This window comes from Pogona vitticeps, chromosome 1 (assembly GCF_051106095.1).
Source record: "Pogona vitticeps strain Pit_001003342236 chromosome 1, PviZW2.1, whole genome shotgun sequence".
In the NCBI taxonomy this organism is placed as follows: Eukaryota; Metazoa; Chordata; class Lepidosauria; order Squamata; family Agamidae; genus Pogona; species Pogona vitticeps.
This window is the reverse complement of record NC_135783.1, coordinates 124,182,251-124,207,238: the sequence shown is the minus strand read 5'-3', so window position 1 is coordinate 124,207,238 and position 24,988 is coordinate 124,182,251. Positions and strand designations below refer to the sequence as shown.

Here is a 24,988-nt window from a genome sequence, read left to right as displayed (position 1 = left end):
TACAACACCACCTTAAATCACAAGAACTGGAGTCCAACAAATTCAGACTGGCAGCATTTTTCTCAGCTTGTAGGCAAAATTCTTTCCCATTGGGCTACCTCAGTTCCTCTTGGATGACTACGCCAGAGATCAAACCATTCAATGGTGGTGCTTCAGTACACATGCTTAATTCACCCCCACCCAACTGAACTTGGGTGTCCAAATTTGGCAATACTGTACGTATAATTACTGGACAGCTGGTGACAAAGGAGCAGTTTTAGTATTTCCTGTTCCCATTGTTGCTCTACACCAGATATGCTGGTTGTGAATTTCAGTCCGGCAGGATAGTCAGAATATACAAATTCCAACTTTATGTAAGCTATAAGCCATGAGCTGGCCTTAGACACAGAAAAAGATCAGTAAAAGTGCCTCAGAAGATCTAACAAAAGCTGTTTCCCTTGCCACACACATACATGGTTTCAGTCTGCTCACTTTTCTACTTTCCGTGGAGAAAAGTATCAGAAGTTCTTAAACCGGCATCAGTACTTCTCCAAATGTTGTTGACTAGAACTCACATGAGCCCCACCAGAACAGCCAACAAGCGAGGGATATGCTTGAATGATCACAAGTTTTCCAGCCCTGCTCTGAGAGAAGCATTTTTGTACATAATAGATTTATTGCTGAGCCACGCTGCTCATTCACTATGCTACTAGTCTTATGCCAGGGAGTTCTGCTCCCGTTCTGTTTTAGGGAGTTCTTATTTAAATATGTATACATCCCACCTCTCCAAACAATAAACCTGGCAAGGATGCTGAGGACATAAATTGGAATATTTTCCCCCATTAAGAATCACTGATAATAACAATAATTTTAAAAATCAAGGTCACCTCCACCTGATTGTATGCAAATCAAGTATCCAAATATGCCAGTCCCTATTTAAAGGATCAATACTATGTGATACATCACTCATGAGAAGTGTACAGGCTACATACCTCTGGGTCCAAACCATACGTCCAGATAGCTATTGATTGTTTTATCCAGGGATTCCATGGTATAGCCTAAAGAGAGAAAAACAGCCATTTTAACCTTTTCTTTAGACGTGCTTCAATCAGAATGTGATTTAAAATAACCTGCAAACAGAGTATTACTCTGCATTTTTTATACAGTTCATATGATAACCTCATGCAGAAAACCATAGGGAAGGGTGGAAGGTCTAGCATGACAGCTGGACGTATTCCGTTCCCCAAGACTTAATATAAATTCAGGCTCTAGGATACCTAAAACAAACTGAATTTATAAATGGTGTTCTCCCATTTAATCATGTGGGAAGCTTAAAGATTTAGTGAAAAATTCCACATACGCTGGACTGCACAGACCTTGGCTTATAAGCTGCAGCCCTCCAAAAGAGTTCAAATACTTAACATGTGATACGTTTTGCAAAAATCAGGCTTACATGTGCTGGTGGAGAACTATGGGAAGAGTGCAAATAATGGGAGAAATCCACCAAAGCACACATCAAGATGTTCCTCTCTTAACCCAAAGGAAACAGGAGTTTTCCACTGTTTTCACTGGCAGAGCTGAGCAGTCAAAGTAAAACATATGGAAAAAGAAGCATCAGAAAGAGAAGGGCATATGGGTTGAAAAGGCTTATGTGGACTCAGCACACCAATATTCAGAATTGCCTCATCTAACAACAGTAGAGCCATGCTGATATCCAGCCTCTTCTAGGAGAACGGAAAAGGACAAAATGGACACAGCCTGAACTATGTGTGAATACTGAAGAACAAGTTAAAGCTGAAACTGAAACAGTCATCATTTGTTTTACAATAAGGTGCAGAAATAGGCAAGCCAACAGCATAGCAATACACACAATATATTTCATGCTTTGCCTCAAGGATCAGTTCTTGGTTTCTCAAGTTACAAGGCAAGGCAACTGGGCTTAGGAAGGCTATTGCCCTTAAGAGCCATACTGGGCAGAACAGACCCCGGTGTGAAGTATTTTCAAACATTACTTGCATTAATTAAATATACTGTCTTTTCTCTGAAATTAATGGTCAAAGTGAGCCATGGAAAAGCTACGTAATTCAGCAGGAGGTGTTGTTTCCCTGCATACTTGATTTTCAAAGAGATATTGAAGTCACTAAGATTCCTGTTCCAATAGCTTATTTACCCTCAGGGCATATCTGAGAGACCGGACCTTTTGGCTACATCAGTTCTCTGCACCCTGCTAGGTTCAAAGGAAGATTACAATCAATTAACAAAATGGGCATTCTATTTAGGGACAAAGAGATGGGTATTGTGTTGTCCAAGCCCCCCCCCCCCCAAGCTCAGAGGATGAACTGGAAAGGGAAGTCAACAACTTACTTAGGCAGGCTGGAAACTTAGTTTTTAAGATAGGGTAAAGTTAATTTTTAAGGGTTACCTTTCTTATTTCAGAATCTGTAGACACATTTTTGTAACCCTGGACTTACTCTTCTTCATTTGCAACAAGTTGCTCTTTTCTTTTAGTTTCCTTTATATTTGCTCTTTTAATAAACTTTATAAAACTTGCATATCTGGTATGCAAGTGAACAGAGAGAAGGAGAGGCTCTTTTTCCAGTCCTATCCTCTTGGTCACGTTGCTGAATTGTACATAGTTTTGCCTTGTAATATAAAAACGGAGATGGTGGCAGTGAACCAGAACATGGAAAACTTCCTGGGACATTGCAACAATTTGGTTCTGGGGCAGAAAATATTTACCCTAGGATGGGCGGGGGGAGGGAATGGAGAATCATCACATCTGGTCTTAGATGGACCAATACTTTCCATCAGTAAAGGACAGCTTTATAGTTTTGCGTATCTTACCCTCAGACTATTTCCAAACAAGATACAGGAGAAGGAGCAATAATGCACAATCAACAGGGAGATAAATAAGGAAATATTTCTCCTCCTAATGTTCCAAAATGACGTTCTTCTGCACATTTTATCCCAGATGGATGGACTGCATTTATTTGCACCCTCGAGATGTTCACACTCCCACGAGTTCTAGCTGCTAGAGATGCTACAACTTGTGCCAAGTCTTTTCATCCTAAAAAGTGGCTAACTATAAACAGGATATAGGTTTGCACCATCAGAAATGACTTGGACACGTTCTATAGTATTTCTGTGGCAATGCAGCCATACAGAAGAATTCTATCATACACTAACTACCCAAGCCATCAGAGCAGAGGGCAACATTTTTGAGGGCCCAACCAGGGGAAACCCAACCAGGTGATCCTGGCATATACTATCTTCCTACACCTTACTCAGTTAAAAAGGAGGGAACTTTTCTCCCCAGTACGTAATTAAACTCTCAGGGAAGCAGCCCATCCACAGGTAAGTCCCCAATTTGCCACCCGAATCCCCGCATAAGTCCTTCTGTTGGGCAATAGTGGCTCAGTATAACAACTGATCTAGTTATTTTACACTGCCACGGATGCATCCTCAATTTCTGTATAAGCATTGCACTATTTGTTTTACATCCACTTTGTTCTCCAAACCTGTTTGTGATACTGCTTCTAGCAACTGCACTTTCGCTTTTGAGAGACAAAAGCAAAGTTATTATACTATTCCCCGTTGCGTAAGATAGGAGAAAAAATGTTCTCCCATAGAAGTCTCTCTGACAAGGTTAGGGGTTCATGTAACACAATATTTGCTGCAATTGGATCAGGCACGGTGAGCTGAAAAGAAAGTTACAAAAGGATCGGCTCTTATATCAATAGGAAGAAACCACAGATATGAGTAAATTATCCTGTTTATTGGGGCACCCCCCCACAACACATATTAATCCCCATCAGTTCAGCTTTTGTTTTCCAAACTGAGGGAGAAGAGGAATAAGCCTACGTCCTTCTCCTTACACCTCAGAATACAGGTAGGTCATGATTCAAAATAAATGGCACAGTTAATACAAAATCCTTGCAGGATGGAAGCAGAGAAGGAGAGAAAGGGGAATTATCACCATTCATGCCACAAGCTGTTACCTCACACACCCCTTTTAAAGATTTCTTATTCAGATCACATATTTGTGATTCAGCTCCATTTACACAGACAGAAGCCAGGTAAGAAAACAAGCACTCTCCATTTATAGCATTGCACCAGACAGAGAGGTTACTTAGCTGTAACTCTGGTTCTTCGAGTAGTCATCTGTGAATTCACCCTAATGGGTTTTACCTGTGCTTGTGCAGAGGTTTTGGAATATTCTAGAGCTTTAGCATGCACTTGCCAGGACCACCCCCTAGTACACATGGTCCACCCGTCCTGGCGATTACCTCAGTTCTGAAGAACGGCCCGCCACAGCATCAAAGGTGAGACAAATGTGACAGACAGAGGGGAGGACGGGCGGGAAGTGTGAATTCACAGATGACCACTCAAAGAACCAGAATTACAGGTAAGTAATCTCTCTTCTTCATGTTCTCTGAATGCACACTATAGGCTGATTAACAAGATTACCTATCCGGAGGAGTGACATCACAGAAGTACAGAAGAAAGAACTGCTCCACCAAATGCTGCATCAGTCTTAGCCCGAAGGTCAAGGCGATAGTGGAAGAGGTTGCCCATGATGCTGACTTACAAATGTCGGGAAGAGGCACTCCATGAAGCAGCAATGGCTCTGGTGAAGTGCGCCTTAATGCCTGCAGGCAGAGGCTTCTTTGCGAGTTGGTAAGCCAAAGTAATAGTCTTGGTAATCCATTGGGAGATGGTTTGAGGAGACACATGGACACCCCTGAGGGGAAGATGAAGTGTCACGAAGAGTCTCTTGGACTTACGGAAGAAGTTCGAGATACATAAAAGGCAAGGGCTCGCCCGACATCGAGTGTGTGGAAGGAGTGTTCAAGGTCAGTAAGTGGGGCCGAAAAGAAGGTAGGCAAAATAATAGGTTGTTTAAGGTGAAATTCCAAGACCACTTTCAGGAGAAAGGAAACGTCTGGGTAAAGGGTGACCTTGTCTGGGTGAAACTGCAGGAAAGAAGGACAGCAAGCTCAGAGGCTCTGCGGGTGGAGGTAATGGCTACAAGGAAAAGAGTCTTAAAGGACAGGAGGGATTCAGAGGTGGTAGCTATCAATTCAAACAGAGGAAGAGTAAGACACTGAAGGACTGTATGGAGCGACCACTGTGGAGGAGATAAGGAGACAGAGGGTCACATATTGGAGACACCCCGTAGAAACTGTTTCAATGTAGGATGATGGAAAAGGTGTGCTGCATCCGAGTCATGTGGTTGATGTGCAATTATAGCTGAGATATAAACCTCAGGGTGGAGAGGGAAAGGTGGTGCTGGAACAAGTAAGGAAGCGTAGAATGGTTTGAAGAGTAGTTGCTACAGACGGAAGATTGTGTTGAGTGGTAAACTTCTGGAAAGTGGTCCACTTGTAGGTATATATGAGTTATAGAAGGCTTCCGGGCATTAGCAAGGATGGCTCATACTAAGAGTGGATCCTCCATGCTGTGAGGTGGAGATTGTTATGGTCTGGGTGATAGGTTCTTCCCTGGTGTTGTGTGAGCAGGTGAGGGATGGGAGATGGAAGCTGGTCGAGATAGAGCGGAGGTTTGTTGAGGTAAAAGAGTGGCGTGGTATTGTCCGTGGTGCCCTGGACGGCCAAGCTGGACGGACTCAAAGGTGCGTACACCCTTGAAGATAGCGAGTAGTTCCAAATTGTTGATGTGTAGGAATTTCTCAGTTTGGGACCAGGGTGCGTGGATGTGAAGACCATCGCAGTGAGCCCCCCAGGTAGGGCTGGCGTCTGTGGTAACCTGAGTTGTTAATTGAAGAGGTGCGAATGGTCTGCCTATGAAGAGGTTTGCTAGTGTATTCCACCAGAGTAGTTGGGCTGAAAGCTCAGGTGTAACATGTAGGAGCTTTGAGGGATGGTCCATCATGGGATTGAAGAGGGATAGATACCTCACCTATAGGGAACACATTTTCAATCTGGTGTGTTGGATTACAGTCATCGTGGAGGCAATGAGGCTGAGCAAACGTTGGGCTTGATGTGCAGTGATGAGAGTGTGGGGTGAGAAACGTTGAATCAGAGTATGGAGTTTGTTTGCGCATTCTTGAGGTAAGAAAGCTCGACCTCTTTGGGAGTCTAGAACAGCTCCAATGTAAGTCACTTTGTTTGTCAGAGTCAGAACTGACTTTTCTTTGTTGACTTGTAGGCCGAGATCTCGAAGAAGGGCGAGGGTGATCCAGATATTGTTCAGGGTCTGTGAACATGAGGGGGATACCAACAGCCAGTCATCAATATAAGGGAAGATGGAAAATCCCTGAGTTTGGAGGTAAGCTGCCACCGGGGCCATGCATTTGGTGAAGACTTGAGGAGCTGTGGAGAGTCCAAAGGGGAGGGCCTTGAATTTGTAGGTGGTATGATCTATGGAAAACCTGAGGAATTGATGATGATCTTAGCAGGTGGAGATGTGAAAGTGTCGGTTAGGTCAATGACAACAAACCAATTGTCTTGTAGAAGTGACAGAATTCATTCTAATGTCACCATGCAGGAACATCTTTGAATGATGAAAAAGTTGAGATCACGAAGGTCAAGGATGGGCCGTAAGCCACAATCGTGTTTTGGAACAGTAAAATATTGGGAGAAGAACCTGGCGGGTTGGTTTTGATCAACTAGTGAGATAGCGTCCTTTGAAAGGAGGGACTGTACTTCTTGGTGCAGGACGTTTGATGGTGGTGTTAATACAAATTTGAAAAGGGGTGGTTGGATGAATTCTATCACATTTCTTGTGGTGATGATTGTGAGGACCCATGAATCTGTGGTGATGGATGCCCAAGATGAAAGATGGGCAGAGAGATGAGTGGTATTGAGCAGAGTTGGAGTGCGTATGTGAGCGACTGAGGAGTCAGGAGCTGTGCTTTGATTTCTTGTCAGAACGCCGAAAGGATTGTTTGGGGCACTGGCATTCTGAGGTGTAATGTGGCTGAAAAGAGGAAGTCTGCTGTGGTGGATAATGTTGTTGATAGGGAGAATGCCATTGGAAACGCTGTTTGTAGTAAGGTTGAGTGTTATACAAATGTGCAGTTTTCCTCAGTTTCTGTAAATTATTGAGAATTTCATTGGTCTTGTTGTCAAAAAGACTTGTACCATTGAATGGTAAGTCTTCAATTCTCATACGAGAGTCTTCTGAGATATGTGCCGAGCGGAGCCAGGCATGTCTGCGAAGGGTGACTGCAGTAGCCATATGTTTAGAGGCAGCCTCAATGACATGGCGTGCAGTGATGCGCTCTTGGCGGGCAAGAGTCATGGCCTCTTGATGGAATGCGAGGCCTCAGGCTTTATATTCAGCAGGGGCTGACTGGAGAGATGGAAGCGCCTTGTTACAGAGGAAGCGATGGTAGGCTCCCATTGCTGCCAAATAATTTGCAGCTCATAGAGTGAACGATGCAAGAGAATAGACCCTCCACCCGATATCTAATTTTCTACCCTCCTTGTTGTTAGGGGGTAACATTAGAACGGTTACATGTTCTGTTCTGAGTTGCATCAACAATAACCGAGTTCGGAGGTAAGTGCTTAGATAGGAAGCTGGGATTGTCTCCGTGAGTCTTGTATAGATTTTTGACTCTGCAAGACATCTGTGGTACAGAGGAAGGTTTAGACCATGATTGTTTAATCAATTTCAAGAGCGACGGAATAAAGCTCATCTGCAAAGGTGGTATCTGATCCTCATTAATGTCTTCATAAACTTTGTCTGACTCAGATTGAGCTGGTTGCTGGATGTCCAAGTCCATAGCCTTAGCGATGTGGAGGACAAGTTGCGAGTAAGAGGAGAAATCCTCTGAAGGAGAAGGTGGAGTGGCATCTACATCAGAATCAGGAATCAGTAGGTTAGGAGGAGAGTCAGGTGGTGGCACAGACTGTGAAGTACAGTATCAGAATCTGACAAGTGGTCCGTTGATGGAGAAGAAGGTTGCAGTCGGTACCAAGCAGATTTGCCTGAGGTATGTTGTATCGATAGATAATGATTTGTGGACTGTTGATGTTTTGATGCTTAGGTTTGAGCAACTGCGAGGAGTCTAGAGGAAGAGAAAGAGGAGGAGGTCCGGCATAGGTAGTAATTACCTGAACTGAAGATGCATGTACCTGAGACAATGCAGTAGCATCTGCAGGAAGCGGCAGAACCTTGGTAGATGTTTGAGAATGTTTTAGTCTCGAACACTGTCAGCTGCTGTACCATATAGGCTCTTTTCCGAGAGGATTTGGAGGGGATTTGGAGGGTTTTTGTACCAGTGGTAGAGGTACAGTATCATCATCAGAGGAATAATAGTCATGGAACCAGGGTCAGTATGGTAGAGGCGATACAGAACCTGATTCATCTAACAGGCAATAGTAAGCGTACCAGGAGCGATGTGGCTCGATGTAGTGATTGGTATCATACTGTCCATATCGATAGGCACAGTATCAATGATGCTTAGTCGGAGGCTTGTAATAAGTCAGTGGTTCATATACCATGACTCACTTAGTGTGTCAATACCAGGTTAACGAGTCGTGCAGTGCTAACAACCCCACAGAAACCGGAGGTTGTACAAAGTCGATATCGGATCGGGCAGCATCTGGTACATTGAGAGATTTCTTAGACCGCTTATGCGGAGGAGATGGATCAACCAAAGGACATGGTGATTCCGAATTGCACACAGAGGCAGAGGAACCCATGGATTTGGGGCTTAAATGTATTGATTGTGAGATGACTGTCACATCCACAGAAGTGTTAGCCCAAGATGGAGATTGGGCAAGGAGCAGAGAAGGAGGCTGACCAGATGGCAGTGGTATGAAGTCTTCATCCCAAACTTCCAGGCAGAGGGTCGGCTGATCTTGAAGAGGGACTGTCAGAGTTGATTTTCCTAGTGGCATCTTAATAGATTTCTTAGAGACCTGAGAATCTGAAGAGTGTTTTTTGGAATTCTTGGATTTGGTATGACTTGATAACAAGGCAAGTTTCGGTACCAGAGTGGGTTTCGTTGACGGTCCCGAGGGCTTAGATTTAGTGGCAGACTTAAGATTTCGATTTGGAAGAAACAGATCCTTAGGTCAGAGAGGTAATAGGCACCTCAAGAGGTGCATCGTCTGGCTGAACAGTTTGAGGGGCATCCATGGTGTTCTGTGCCAGTAATAGGGACCGTTCCCAGAGAAAGGATTTGAGCCTTTATTGGCAACATTTAAGAGTCTGTTTGGTAAAGTTATTGCAGATCAAGCCCAAAGATGGTAAATGTGATTCCCCGAGACAGAAAAGGCATACGTGGTGTCTGTCCGAGAGGGGAAATTTATTTGAGCATGAAGCGCAACGTTTAAACGGGGCTACGGGTGCCATAAAAGGTGGGAGGCAGGGGGAAAGGGAAGAGGGGAGCAGTTGAAGGAAGGAGAAACAGTCTGAAAAGTCTCTTACTGAAGCTCCTTGTATTTTAAACTCTTTACAGGTAATAATGAAGAAAGGCAAGCGGAGAGCTCAGTGTGAGATGAAAACTCAGTGGCGGCAAAAAGGAACTGAGGTAAGCGCCAGGCCAGGCAGACCACGTGTCCTAGGGGGTGGTCCTGGCAAGCATGTACCAAAGCTCTAGAATATTCCAAAACCTCTGCGCAAGAGCATTAGGGTGCATTCACAGAGACCACGAAGAAGAAACTGTTAGTTTACTAGCTCAGAAGTTGCCAGAGGCACAATTCTGCAATGGTACATGTGAGGTCTGAATGACACATTGTGGTGGCAAGTTCTCATCCTTAAAAGAAGGCCTGCCTCCATTTAGATGCAGTGTAGAAACTCGTGATCAGGTGTAAAGAGGACAGGCACACTATTAAGAGCGTGGATCTGCCAGGGGCATTTGTCATTTGGGCCCCATTGTATATACACACAAGCACACACACACACACACACAATCAAGAACTGATACAGAAACACAATAAACAGTCACACAGCACTTTTAAGATCTAGAATGTCTACACTACACCAAGAGTTTCAGCTGTTTGATACTATTTAGTACTGCTTTAACTGGCATGGCTCCACCCTAAAAAAATTTGGGATTTGTATTTGGTGAGGTACTTTGAATTCTCTGCTGTAGTGTTCTAGAACTGCAGTACAGCTTTCTAGCTGACTCCCAGGATTCTGTAGGATGATTCCATAGAAACTGAAGTAGCATCAAACTGTTATCACAGCGTAACATGGATATGATTGAAGCAATTTATTACAAGATGAGCTCATCCTCTTTAATGATCTTCTTTGATCTATGGCCTACTTCCCCAATCATAAGGGATGTAATCCGTGAAAGGTCATATAATAATAAATATGATTGTCTTCCAAGGTCCCACAAAATTCTTTGTTCTAGTGCAATGGACGAACATGGCCACATCTCAGGGAACTGTTCTGCCTTGGTCCCAGATGATGAGGAAGGGGGAGGAATGCGGTTTTCTCCTGAGTAGGCTGCATTTGCATTGGTGATGAACAAGAAAAGGTGAGGCATGCTGCCTCTTGCTTGATACTGCTCAGAAGGGCTCATTAAACAGCCTGTACTCTCCTGGAAGCTGTCTATGCCTCCACAGGAGGTCTGCCTCACATGGAGAATGACTGTTACAATCAGCTATGTTGGCATAGCTAGTACTGTACACACACCAACCAGCCAAGGCATTTCCCCAAACACTAGATGGTTACCCAGAACTCAAGAGCTCAGGTACACCCAATCTAAAACCTAACCCACTTCTATTAAGGCAACATCTTCCAAGTTTCCTTAGTCAAGAAACATTCCATGCCAGTATCATTAGACTATTTATATGGGAAATCAAGTGTTCAGAAATTAGTCACCTTGAAAAAAATCTTGAAACCGTCAAAAAAAACAAAAAACAGTTGGAGAAGCGCTGTCAATGTTACAGTACTGCTGTGTTCCAACTTTTGTTTATGAATCAGAACACAATCTCGTTCCACAGCCACGCTGCAGTTTAATTCTCTGCTTGATGCTTTTTTTAATGTTAGCTTCTTTCTTATTCAAGAACTACAGTTTGGTAGTGTTATTCGTGACTCTCTCCTGAACTGATCCCTTCCTTCCAATCCTGGATCTCCTACGGCCTCTCTGCTTGATAGTCTCATCATAAATTCGGATTCCCATGTTTCAATGTTAACACCTGGAAAACAACAAACAGAAGCTGGGGCTTCTTTGCTGTGGGCCCTTCTTTGCCGAACGTGCTGCCACAGGAATTATGCCAGGCACCCTCCCTTTAAAAAAACAAACACAAACTAGGTTTTCAAGGAAGCCTTTGGGGAGGCTTTCCTCAATTAATTAAATGTGTGGAGAAGAAAGAAAGGTTCTTTGCCATCTGACTAGAGATGGGCATCAACTGGTTCGTCCCAGTTTGTCCCAAGTCATAAAAGTGGAAGCACAGGTACTGCTACCCCTCTCCCTCATCTCCTCTGGCTCAATCAGCCCCTCACCAGGCCCAGCGTGGTAGCCCTGCACCTCCTCAACAGATCTTCCAGTCCAGGCAACAGCTCAGGCTTCTCCGCCCCACCCTTTTGGTTGACGTCCCTCTCAGACAAAAGGGCAGAGCAGAGAAGTTTGTGCTCTTGCTCGTGACTGGGAGATTAGCTAAGGAGGTGGCAAAAACAACCAAACTGGGCCTGGTGAATGGCTGATTGGTGGAGGTGGCGGGCAACGGCACAGGTGCTGCTGCTCCCCACCTCCGCCAATCAGCCATTCACCAGGGGAGCAGCAGCACCTGCGCCGCTGCCTTTATAAACTGGACAAACTGGGATGAACTGGTTTGTTCCCATCTCTACATCTGACAATTTCTTGTCACCTGTCTATTTTTTGGTTTCTTTCCAATCTTCGTATTTTAGAATGTTTTCATGATTTTTGCTTCACTTTCTGTACACTGCAGAGAGTAGCAATTTACTAGATGAGTGGTATAAAAATCACCACTGCAGGGGTATACTGGATACCTTGCAGCTGTGGCCAGGTATATATCGGAACCACAAAATGAAGTATCCGCACCAGAATCAGAGAACATGAGAGACACTGCAGACTAAAACAACCAGAAAAATCTATAGTAGCTGAACATGCCCTAAAACAAGCTGGACATGAAATTCTATTTCAAAATACTGAAATACTGGATAACACCAGCAATCATTACGTCAGACTGCACAGGGAAGCCATTGAAATCCACAAGCACCAGCAGAACTTCAACAAAAAAAGGAAAGTTTGAAACTCAACAAAACTTGGCTCCCAGCTATGAAAAAAACAGCGTGCAAAAGGTCAACAAACTCTATCCAGCCACAAAGGCTGGGGATCACTACACACAAAAGACCAGCTAATGACACCCATCAATCACAGTGACAGATAATCTCTCCTCCTTATCAAAACAATACACCTACAACAAGACACACTAATCAGCCATCTCCTGAAAAGGACAAAGGCCTATCTCACAGCCATAAATACTCAACTCCCAAGCAAACTACACCTGAGCACAGAGTGCTGTCCTCTGAAGATGCCAGCCACAGAGACTGGAAGAACAACCTTCAGAACACGGCCAAAGAGCCCCAAAAAATTAAAACAACCACTCACTCACTCACTCACTCACTCACTCACTCACTCACTCAAATAAATAACAATAAGACAGAATTGCTGAGAATTCTGCTGTGTAAGAGAATAGCAATAGAGGAGTAGCATTTTGTAATTTGTAAAATGAGACCACCTGTACTTACACCCAATGGTAAAAAGATTTGCTGCCTCTCACAAAGTAAGGTCCCATCTGAAGTTTTTTAAAAAATCCCTCGGAATGAAAAAGATACTCTGATCATACCCGATCAGCCTTCAGTTTCATTCCACGTCATGCAACCTGTTCATCCAGCCTTTACTTTCAGCTAGGAGGTTTCTTGGGGCGAGTGAGGGAGAGACGTGAAGAGGGAACTGAATTCTCAGATTGCCCTGAGCCATAGTTAGAAATGACAAAACCCGAGACAGCAATAAGCTAATGTGAATGGGCTTTGCCCCACAAGCTTGAACACATCCCCATTACAAACTGCAAGAGAACTTTCTGAAAACTGGGCCCCCATCAGAACATGGACAAATACAAAACAATGCAGGAAATAGTGCTGGTAGCAAGTACTGTACCCAGAATACTGAGCTTATCTTGAGATGAGGTGACAGGCTGACTTTTTTTGTCCTTTCTGCCCATTCTTTTGCTTGCTACTTCTCATGTTGCCACCACTCTCTTTTCCAACCCAGAAAGCTGAGGAAGTGCTCTGAAACCAGCTGCCAGAGGTGGAAGCAGGCTCTGCCTTTTTTTCAGTGCAGGCCCTGGGTTCTCTTTTGTTAGCCCTTCTCGGTGGAAGAAGTGGTGGCCAAAAAAAAAAGTGTGTGTGTGTGTGTGTGTGTGTCAGTGGGCCCGTGCTTTCAGGCAGGCAACCAGGAAGGCACGGTAGGGCAGGGAAAGCCAGACGATCAGGGCGCATGGGGAATGAACCGCGCAGTGCCGGCGAGAGCAATGACCAGGGGGAGTGCGGCTGCACCACCACCTTCCCTCTGTCCGCCATGACTGGCCTCGACGCGAACTGTTTCAATAAGGTGAGCAGCAAAACTACCTGTTCCCATGGCACACAATGCTGCTTAAGTAAAACTGGGTATGCTGAGCCCTCTTGGTGTATGACGGTGGCCCCTACCCTTCAATGTGCTGTGAACATCTTTGGGAGTTTGGTGACTTAGCAGTGCACAACTGCCCTGCTCCAACAAGGTCTGTGGCTGAAGAAAGAAATTTTCACCATTGCTTGGCAGGAGAGATAGGAGCCCTACTGATGAAAACAGGCTTGGGTTACCAGACGGTCTGGCTCAAATTAAGCCCCACACAAAGGCCTTCTGTACTTCAGACTTGTCCCTCCTGCCACAAAGATTCCAAAGGGTGCTATCCCCCAAAATGGCAGCCAGAGGAAACAGCACTTTGTGATCTCCGATATGTGGACAGCTGTTTGCTAGCTGAAGATGGCTAATTCTATTTCCTAGGGAGGCTGTTATCAACCTGGATCTCTATGTGTGTTTTCAAACACAACAGCCATCAGACCTACATAGCATGGCCAATGACCAAGGATGAGGGTGAGTTGTAGGGAAATAAATTTAAAATAGTTCAAAGTCAAATTGCAAGTGACCCAGAAGCAATAATCTCTCTCTCTCTCTCCAAGTCACTGAGGCAATTTTAAAATCAATAATAAAGTATATTCTCATTCTCTACAAAGGCATTTTTGAAGTGAAGGTTGAAAAGCTGTTTGTGTGGTGCTGGGTGTATCCAGCATTTTGTGAAGTCTAATATTCTTATCCAAAAGTTTTACATTACACTGCCATTTTTTCCCATTAGATGTAGCATTTTACCATGTCACCCACCCCACATGGTAAAAGTTGCCGGAAATGTTACACTGGGCAAGATCCTGTTGTGTAGCTTTGCACTAGTGTAATCCAGATCTGGTGCTAGGGACATTTAATTTAAACTAATGAGAAGTGTCCTATCCTGTGGCCCCCTTCAGGTTTTGGGGCTCCCTTTTAGCCAGAGTGAGCTTTAGCAAGCCTTGACCTTCAGAAGACTGAAGGCAGGGATGTCTAGATGAGATTTAGATAGCTGTCTAGTTTTGTTTCTTATACTCAGTATCATAAAATCCTACTGAATTCAATAAGGTTTACTATCAAAGTAGAAGGAGAGTGGATTAGATACAGAAATAAAGCTTTTGCCAGTAATTCAGCCAGCATTATCAAGTAAATGATTTCTGTAGAGTGAAAGAACCTAGTTCACTCCTTGCCTTAGAAAAATAAAACTTTAATGGCAGTTACCGTAATTCTAGCTGTGGTTAAGATTCAGGAGGTTGTGTGGAAGGTTGAATTTAGACTCTGAGCTGGGATAAGGGAGGTGATGTTCAACCATCCTCATGTTTTTCCTGCTCTGAACTATTTGTTGAAATCTATTATTACTCTTTCAACAAATTTGATAAAAGGAATCAGGAGCGATCAGAATTAGGGGAGTTTGCAACCTCAGAAAGGAATAAACGGAAATAATACATTCCATATCATCTATTTTGGCTCTTAGTTCCCTGCATAGTCTCACCTAAGAAACTCTTTAAAAAGGGTTAAAAGTGATAGGAATGGAAAACACAGTATTTCTGTTGAATTATTTCACTGAAAACCCTTGCTTCCAACACAAACACACACAACATTCAAACCAAGTCGTGGGGCCCTTCACATCTAAAAATAAAACATGAAACCTGCTTGACTTGCCTCACACTTCAGGCCCTCTCAGCAGAAAAGTGGAATTCTCAAGTCTGCCCCATGGGACAAAGTCACAGATTCAGCCTTGGCTTGTCAGGTGAGAGGAGAGGAGAGCAGGCAGGCAGGCCCACCTGTCAAGGCTTCTGATCCATCTCTACTTAACCTCTTAGGGCCATTCAGCAGAGCAATCAAAGGGCATGGAAGACACCCTCTTTCCCCTCTGGTGTTATGTTCCCAAAGAAGGAGATTTTCCATGCAACTGCCCAGGAGATGCTAAAGAAACTGATTGTGCATTGTTGAGAGAGCCTTTGAATTTAAAGATCTCTCTCACACATACACACACACCACCCCACAGCTGCAAGCAACGGAAAATTAAAATGCCCCTGTGGCTTTGAATATCCATGAAAGGTCCTGCAATTGATCAGTGGCAACATGCTGTGCAGTCCTTGACTATGAATTGTTTTAAAAACGAGTTTAGAAGAATGAAAAATGAACAAAACTCTAAATACAGTTGTGTTCAAAATTATTCAACCCCCAATGCTGTAAAGGGGTTTAGGGACTATAGTGTACATTTGGAATTGTATTCAGAATGAAATCCTACAAGGACGTTTTAAAGAACCAAATGCAACTAAAATAACATCAATTGTTTATGTAATACAGTAGTAAATGTTTCTTTTGTGGTTTCTTCATTGCCACAATTATTCAACCCCTTAAAGACTACCACTCTGAAGAAGAGAGGTTCATTCAGGTGTTTTCTATCAGGTATTGAAAACACCTGTGGATGTCACCGAGCACCAATCAAGCATAATAAGCACCAATTAGGCGGCTTTAAAAGGACTGTGATACTCAGCTCCTTCTAGACATTTACTGGTGTGGTTACAAACATGGTGAAGTCAAGAGAATGGTCCAGGAAGACAAGAGAAGAGGTGATTTGTCTTCACAGGAAGGGCAATGGCTATAAGAAGATTGCAAAGAAGTTAAACATACCAAGAGACACCATAGGAAGCATCATTCGCAAATTCAAGGCAAAGGGCACTGTTGAAATGCTACCTGGTCGTGGAAGAAAGAAGATGCTGACTTCGACTGCTGTGCGCTACCTAAAGCGTAGAGTGGTGAAAAGTCCCCGTGTGACTGCTGAGGAACTGAAAAAAGATTTGTCAGATGTGGGTATAAAAGTTTCAGCTCAGACAATAAGGCGCACACTGCGTAATGAAGGTCTCCGTGCCGGAACCCCCAGGCGCACCCCCTTGCTGTCTCCTAAGAATAAGAAGAGTCGACTGCAGTATGCCAAAAGTCATGTGGGCAAACCACAAAAGTTGTGGGATAGTGTTCTGTGGACTGATGAAACAAAATTAGAACTGTTTGGGCCCATGGATCAACGCTATGTTTGGAAGAGGAAGAACAAGGCATATGACGAAAAGAACACCTTGCCTACTGTGAAGCATGGCGGAGGGTCAATAATGCTTTGGGGCTGTTTTGCTTCTGCAGGTACAGGGAAGCTTCAGCGTGTACAAGGTACCATGAATTCTCTTCAGTACCAGGAGATATTGGATGAAAATGTGATGCAGTCCGTCACACACCTGACGCTTGGGAGACGTTGGACCTTTCAACAGGACAATGATCCCAAGCATACCTCCAAGTCCACTAGAGCATGGTTGCAGAGGAAAGGCTGGAACATTTTGGAGTGGCCATCGCAGTCACCAGACTTAAATCCGATTGAGAACCTCTGGTGGGACTTAAAGAAAGCAGTCGCAGTGCGCAAGCCTAAGAATTTGACTGAACTGGAGGCTTTTGCCCATGAAGAATGGGCGAAGATACCCGTAGATCGCTGCAAGACACTTGTGTCAAGCTATGCTTCACGTTTAAAAGCTGTTATAACTGTAAAAGGATGTTGTACTAAGTACTAAGATTGAATGTCACTTGGGGGTTGAATAAAAACTAATAATGATGTGAGCACAGAAAAGACATTTGTGGTTATTTCATTATAAACTTAAGGTTATATTTCTCTGACCTACAAGTGCCTCTTTCATGTAAATGTAAGCAAGATGACTGAATGATCAAAATCAATGTCAAAATGGCCAAAACATTCAATTTCAGTGGGGGTTGAATAATTCTGAACACAACTGTAACTGCTGGCTGGATAGCTCAATGGTTTGAGTAGCTGGCTGCTTCCTTTAACAGCTCCCCACTCCAAAAACATCAACACACAAGAGCAACCAGGTCACTATTTCTCATTTTAGCTCCAGTTATCATATGCTGCAGTCACCTGGTGGGGCAATGCTTTTTATGTGATACACCTCTAAAGACAGAAGGAGGGTGATGAAGAGCAAGTGCAAAGGATGAATGTTAGAACTAACAGTAACAGAAGCCAGAACACTAGACTCATGAGTCAGTAAGACTTACATTAGCATTGACTTAACATTCCTTAAATCGGTGGCTTCTCTTTTAGTTTCTTCCTAATAATATATTAATGACAGGAAGAGAAGCAAAATCAAGCTTTTCTTGAGATTTTATTTGATGGTGGGAAGGTCATAAGGAAGACTGCCTTCCAGGAAATCTGTTTGTAGTTGAAAAAAGGGAAGTTAAAACATTACAGACATTGTTCAGCATCCAGGATGTGGTAACTGGCCCTTTTACCACAGGGGCTGCTGTCACAAGACCACTTCTACAGTATGAAACCTGACACAGTTTACAAGTCAGATCTACAAGTCAGGAGGAAAATGAATAGAAGCAGAAAAAGCGAAATTTGTTACACAAGAGAGAAACAAAATACTAAGAGAATGGGGAGGAAGGCAGGGTCATATTATGTACAAGGCAAATGGCTGAGTCAACAACCAAAAGAAAACAGTAACACCTTCAGATGTAAGGACTAGATGCAAGGCAAACCCAGCAAGGCAGTGGGTCTACTAAGGTTCACTGCCCAGTGTATCATGTACAGTACTGCAATTCTGAAGTTGAGAGTCAATATTGTTAACTCTTGGTATGTGATCCTGCCATTGAAACTGTTAGGTAAATGGCATAGTCAATGATTTAATTTTATGATGTTGTATACAACTGTGCAATATAGTTATTGTGTTTGTTTTTGCAAACTGCTTTGAGAACAGTAAGCTTTCGTTTTTTAATTTATTGCTCTGGGAACAATAAACTGACTGACATGAGGACCTGAATCTAAATGGTAAGCCCAGCAAGAGGAAACCCACTGAATCAACAGAACCTGCCTAAATGGAATCATTCATCAATTGATTCAACCAGTCTACTCTACATTGGACCCCTGGATTCAGGCCTATACTGCTACAGCTCCCAAGCTGCTGTGCTAAAAGGGAAACTTGGGTCTCCTTCCAGGCAAAGGGTCACTTTCCACCTCAGCTCTGGAGAATAGAAGAAATGCAACCTCTGTCTTCAGCACCACAACTCCTGAAATAAAAAGGGTGCTTCCTCGGGCAAGAGGAACTGCCTCTCCCACCAACAGGCTGGAGGAGGACACAAATCAATGGGCAAGAGAAATCTGAAGATGAGTTCAGCAAAATTCTCACACAGTGGGTAGGAAGGAAGGAAGGAAGGAAGGAAGGAAGGAAGGAAGGAAGGAAGGAAGGAAGGAAGGAAGGAAGGAAGGAAGGAAGGAAGGAAGGAAGGAAGGAAGGAAGGAAGGAAGGAAGGAAGGAAGGAAGGAAGGAAGGAAGGAAGGAAGGAAGGAAGGAAGATGTTCTTATAACCTTTGCTCAAGGTGAGCGAGTGAGATGGTTTATCATCACCCTTCCAAAGCCGTTCTCTGAAGACAGGAGATGAAACATACATTCCCCAGGGCAGGCTGAAGGTCCACATTTCAGTGGATTTTGACAAAAGCACTGAGGTGCAAAGCAAGCTCACTAAACATGGCACATGGAGACCACGAGCTCAAAGGCCCTGTTTTTCAAGATGCCAAGGCTTCTAAGGCAGCAATTGTAAAGATGAAGGGGAGGTTACCTCGGCAGCACCAGTCACTTCATAAGTAGCACTTCATAACACCTATAAAGATAAAGCTTAGTTTGAAGGAAGCAAAGCAGGGAAGCACAAAGGTTGGGGGGGGGAGGAGGTATGTAACTTCCTTCCTGTTCTAAAAGCATTCACACTGACGGTCAGCCCATTTCAGAATGGCAAAGGCTCACCTTTAAAACTCTCCTTTACACCAGGGCCAGTGAACAAGTGCTCCTCCAGAGTCTGCTTGCCTGTAACTTCCATCAGCCCTGGCTAGCCTGTCCTGTGCTGAGGGATAATGGGGGTTGTAGTTCAATAACATCTGGAGGGCTAGCCTACACATTCTCCAGCCCTGCTTGATAGCTGGCGTACCTGCTCTCTCCCACCTAGAAAAATTCTGGCCACGTGGCAGGACCATTGTTAAGGATTCTTTTGAAAGCGGACCAGCTTCAGATGATAGGGGTGGCAGCTTTTAAGTGAAAAGGCTTCTTGGCTACCCGGTGGAGGTTCTTCCCGGAGAGGCTCGCCTGGTGCTAGCTTATATCTTTCCAACACCAACTAAGCCCATTTTATTTTCTCAGAACTTTTAAAATCTGTTCAAAGATGTTGCTTATGCTGTTGCCTTGATTATTCCATTTGGATGCTCAGCTTTTCTGTTTGGATTTTGTGATATTAATGTTGCTTCCTTTATAAACTACTGATTTTTTTAATGGAAGAGTGGCATATAAAGAGCACAAACAAGCAATGCACTGACTACAAGGAGTGAAACAAGTTAAATGCACGGTTAATCTTCTCTGCTGGCTCTATTAAATAGAACATACAGGTCACCATGTGCTCCAGTCTAGCAAACAGGATCAGACATAAATGAACAGTCTAAGATTAATCTGGGTGACCAGTTAACTGTAATCTGATTAAAAGAAGACCAAACAGTGGGGGTGGCTTGGAGACGGCAGCCAAAATCTTTTGCTGAAGCTCCTTAGCAAAAGCTGTTGTTTGCACAGATGATGAATCAGTCAAACCTGTGATTTTTTTTTTTGGGGGGGGGGAATCCAAGCAGACTTAAAACCAAGATGGAACTGTGATGTTTCACCTGCACCAGATTGCGTCTAGAACACTGCTCAAAAACATCATGATGATGATGATGATGATGATGATGATGATGATGATGATGATGATGATGATGATATGACAACTCCTGTGGCTAGTCAATGACCTCTGGGATTTGTAGCCCAGCAATGAAGTTTTTCCAGCAACAGAGCTGGAATTCACAAAAAACTAGCATGGTTAGGTTTTGATGGGCTTCCCACCCTGTTCCCACCCAGCAACAGATGAATTCTCTGAGTGCCAAAACATGACTCTTATTTCTTCTTTGGACTACTGGGAGCATGCATTTGTTATGACACTACTCCTGCAGTTGTTAGCTGACTAAATGTTTATCTTTCGTTATTCATATCAGAGTGCTGCAGTTTTAAATTATGGATGTATATGAAATACACATTAAGTAAAATTAAAAACAACCTAAAATGTTAATTAATTTTTTTTACCAGAAGCAGACTACTTCAATATGTTACTTATTTATTTATTTATTTATTTATTTATTTATTTATTTATTTGATTTATATCCCGCCTATCTGGCCCACCGGACCACGCTAGGCGGCTTCCAATATAAAATCAGATAATAAAAACATAGACAAATACATAATAATCAAACAGCAACAGCAGTGAAATAAAGAAGGAAAACTAAGAGAGAAATCAAGAATTGGCTGGAGGGAAGGCCTGAATAAACAGCCATGTTTTTAGCTGGGTTTTAAAGGTGCCCAGCGTGGGGGCTGCGCGAATCTCCAGAGGGAGATTGTTCCAGAGGCGAGGAGCCACCGCCGAGAAGGCCCGGTTTCGTGTCTTCTCCTTCCGGGCCTCTCTCGGCGTCAGGCTCCTCAGCCTCACCTCCTGACTCGCGCGGGTGATCCGGGTAGACCTTGGTGGGAGGAGGCATTCCGCCAAATATCGAGGTCCTAAACCGTTTAGGGCCTTATAAGTAAGCATTAAAACTTTGAAGTTGACACGGAAACAGATGGGCAGCCAATGCAATGCGGCCAGCGTTGGAGAGATGTGCTGATATTTTCTCACTCCTGTAAGGAGCCTGGCCGCCGCATTCTGCACCACCTGAAGTTTCCATGTCAGCCTCAAAGACAGCCCCACGTAGAGCGCGTTACAGTGATCTAATCTTGAGATTACGAGCGCATGCACCAAGGCCATTTAATAGATTTTTTTTGTACACATGGTGGGGCATAAATTTTATGCACTTAAGCGATGCATTGATTGAATTTCTCCACAGTCACAGTAGCCCCATTTTACTTGCTTCTTTGCTCTTCCTACTTTGCTTCAAAGTGACTTCCAGATGGTCCAACTAGAGTCTTGTCCCGGTGGGAGACATTCTTTGGCATTCATCCATTTGGAAAGGCGTGTTGTTTCTGTTCTCCATAGTTTTAGCCTAGCCTCTTCTGGTTTAATATTTATAGCCTGAGATGTATGCAAAAACATTTTTCTTGATTTTAGCCACCGTGCTAGGGGGTTGGTGTCTAAGAAGTGGATGGGCTTGCTCTTGTATTCTCTTATTTCATTCATTATTTGCTAGCACCTTGCAACATACATCTGGAGGGACAATGCCAGCCAGATAATAAGACATTTTCAATGGGGGTGGGTTTCAGATAGCCAATAATAATCCTGCATGATTCACTAAGAGCTACATCCACTTGTTTGGCATGTGCTGATTTGTACCAGACAGCATTAACATATTCTGCTGTGGAGAAATACAGGGACAAAGCTGTTGTTCCTATTGTTTGTGGGTGTGTACCCCAGTCAGACCCTGCCAGTTACGTAAGTATGTTATTTATGGCAGGAACTTTGAGTATGGCGTTTAGACTATATGTTCATGTGACAGAGTGAATAACAGGTACAGGAAGGGCCAGCCTTGTCTTAGTCATGCTCATAAGGGTGAGGCAGACAGGCTTTCAGCCTTTGCTTCCCTTTTCCTTTGATCCCAAGGGCCCCTACCACCTACCAGCCACTGTGTAATTGCCAATTGTGGGTCACTGAGTTTGGCCCCAAAGCAACACGAAAGGTGGGCACTGAACTGGGTAAGGGTGCAAATGGATGGCAAGCTTCTGAATAAAGACAGCTCGGAAAGCCCATTATTCCTGCCTTTTCCCTGTCACATGAGGAACAGTTTGGTAAGGCTGCTTTTTTGAATGGAAGCTCCCCAAATCCCCCCAGCTACCAGGACCGACTGAGAAGTTCTCGGAGCTGTAGTCCAAAAAATGTATGCCAGTCTCTTTGTTTAGATGGACAAAAGAACACTTAGTGAATACGTGCTCTGGGCGGAAAGACAGGCCGACCCAATCAAAACCAGCTTCTGTTCCTGAACAGCGATTTCCAAGCTGCCTTCAAGAAACCTTGGCTTGTTTGCCAGCTCCTTCCTGAGGGCTTTAGCCGTGACAGGTCAACATTCCTGAAGCCTGTGGCGGAATGCTCTGTCAAGTTGCCATGGCATGCCAAGGAACCCCAACATGCCAAAGAGCTTATCTTACATAAATGAAAGCCAGTAGGGTGGCAAACCAGTGTGACATCCAACTGGCCTTCATTTATATCACACCATCCCAGTGCAATATAAGGTAGGGCAGCTGTTCTCACTCACATCTCGGGTGAGACACAGAGTGCATGTAGTTGGGAAACAGGGCTTTCATAACAATTATTGAAGAATTCCCTCTTCCCTTGACCCTAGATATTCCTGTAAAAGTGCCATCTTCTGCTAAGCTAGCTGGTGTGGATCTACAACCTTCTAATAGTAATTTGGGACACTCAGCGTTTCAGCGTAATCCTGCATTCCCTCTGCCCACCAAGTTACCATAAATGGTAGCTATAACAACAGAATGTCTGTAAACCAAGAAATGTTCCTCTTGGGGAAAGTGGGCCTTTTGTTTCTGTCACAGTGGAACTTAAGTTCTCTGACAAGAGTGACTGGTGGGAGGGAGCACATGACAGGTTGAAAACCGCGACTGTTCTTGAATTCACTGGTAGATGAATCAACTCGGAACGGACTCAAGGGAAGAAACTGCTGCCTTAGATCCTCATCATCACCCTGTCTAGACCAGGGGGTGGCCTCTGATATCCACCAGTCCTAGTAAACCCAACCAATACTAAGGGATTAGGGAGCGGCAATCCAAAAACTTCTGGAGGGCCACAACTGCCCAACCTTAGGCTAGACCTTTCACACTCATATGCCACAACAAGACGACCATTTCAAGCTCATCTTATTTCAATAAATTAATGAAACGATAGAGAATGGATTTTTGTTTGCAGCAGAGTAGAAAGTACCTTAAATAAATGAATGCACTTGAAGGAGCTTCACGTTCAACATCCACTTCTAACAGGAATTTTATATAGTACAGTATTCCAATGATTACATTTACAATGGCAGCAAGAAAGATCATTAAAAGGATTAAGAGATTGAGACGACATTCCAGCATGGTATTTACCACGCTGAATCAACGGCAGGCTGCCTCTTGGGAGAGAACAGTCCACTCAAGGTTGAGCTTATAGCAATGTCATGACCAAGAGCATTTTAAAACAAATATTGGTCCTGCTTTGTCTTGACAACAGATACCAGATATTTTCATTCACTCCCTGACCAAACTGGATGGTTCATGTTCTGTTCATAACCTATTTCATAAGTCAAAGAGCTCATCCTTGAGGAAAGCACCAAGAGCAAAGAGAACTGCAAAAACAAAGCTACAGAGATTTATGCCAATCATCACCAGCTCTTAACGAAGCCATGAGACAACCGTCAAAGCAAGAGAGCGACGATAAATACAGAATATAAACAGAAGTCAGTTTAATGTATTTGCGAAGGCTTTCACGGCCGGGAGCTAATGGTTGTTGTGGGTTTTTCGGGCTCTCTGAAGGTCAGTTTGGCGAAAAAATTATAGAATAAAGGAATAAAGGGGACATACCTTTAAACAGCCAGGAGAAAATGGTGATGACATGGGCAGGGGGATCCCCTGCATCCCTCATAAGAAAAGCGATGCAACACCGACCCTCAGACCATAATGTAGGTTGGGTTTACTAGCAGTAAAAGAAATGCCTTGAGTAAGACTGAACTAACATTGTGTGGGTGCAGCTACTATCATCATACCAATATGAACAAAGTACATAGGGGGAATTTTACTAAGCGAAAGGGAAATATGGTATTAGGTATTTAAAATAGAGAAACTTTAGAGGAAATAAACAGTTGTCTGTAAAGCAGCAGCTTTCCATTGTCTCTGAATTAAGGTAGAATATCCTGAATCAGTCATGAAATTATGAAGATAAGATGGTTGGATGTGTATTAGAGAAGCTAATGAAGCTGGTTCTCTGGGGATTCTTTTCACCAAACATGGGTGCCAGCCTGCACCCTTCATGTTACCATTCATGTCAATGGGCCACTCATATGAATGATTTCTTTTCCTCCGATTGTCCTACAGTATACTAAGCCACAATGCCTCATGTGTTTGTGGCTGCACCAGTCTCAGATTAAATAAATCTTGAAGAAGAGTGGGTCCTCAGGTGTTGATTTATCAAGTACTACACTACTCAAATCTGGGTTTGTTTCATTTTTTTCCCCCAAACTTGCTCTAATAATTGTCTCACAAGATTGATAGAAAAGTTAATAAGGAAGTGAGTGAATGCATCACCCAAAGACTGGAATCCTGCAAATCTTCTCTCAACAAGCCACTCCTAACATACTATGGCTTAATCTCAACTATTCAAACTCTCTGCTCC

General features: G+C 43.7%; 1 protein-coding gene across 2 annotated transcripts in view; it reads right to left on the bottom strand.

The window, feature by feature from the left end:
• The window catches only part of ELOVL5 (ELOVL fatty acid elongase 5), a 64,434-nt gene that overhangs the window by 22,608 nt on the left and 16,838 nt on the right, over nt 1-24,988 (bottom strand). For both annotated transcript variants that reach the window (XM_020813826.3, XM_073000462.2), the window contains exon 2: nt 972-1,037. In XM_020813826.3, coding sequence (XP_020669485.2) covers nt 972-1,029 — 58 coding nt within the window. In that variant the 5' untranslated portion in view covers nt 1,030-1,037. The remainder of the gene's footprint in view (nt 1-971; nt 1,038-24,988) is intronic.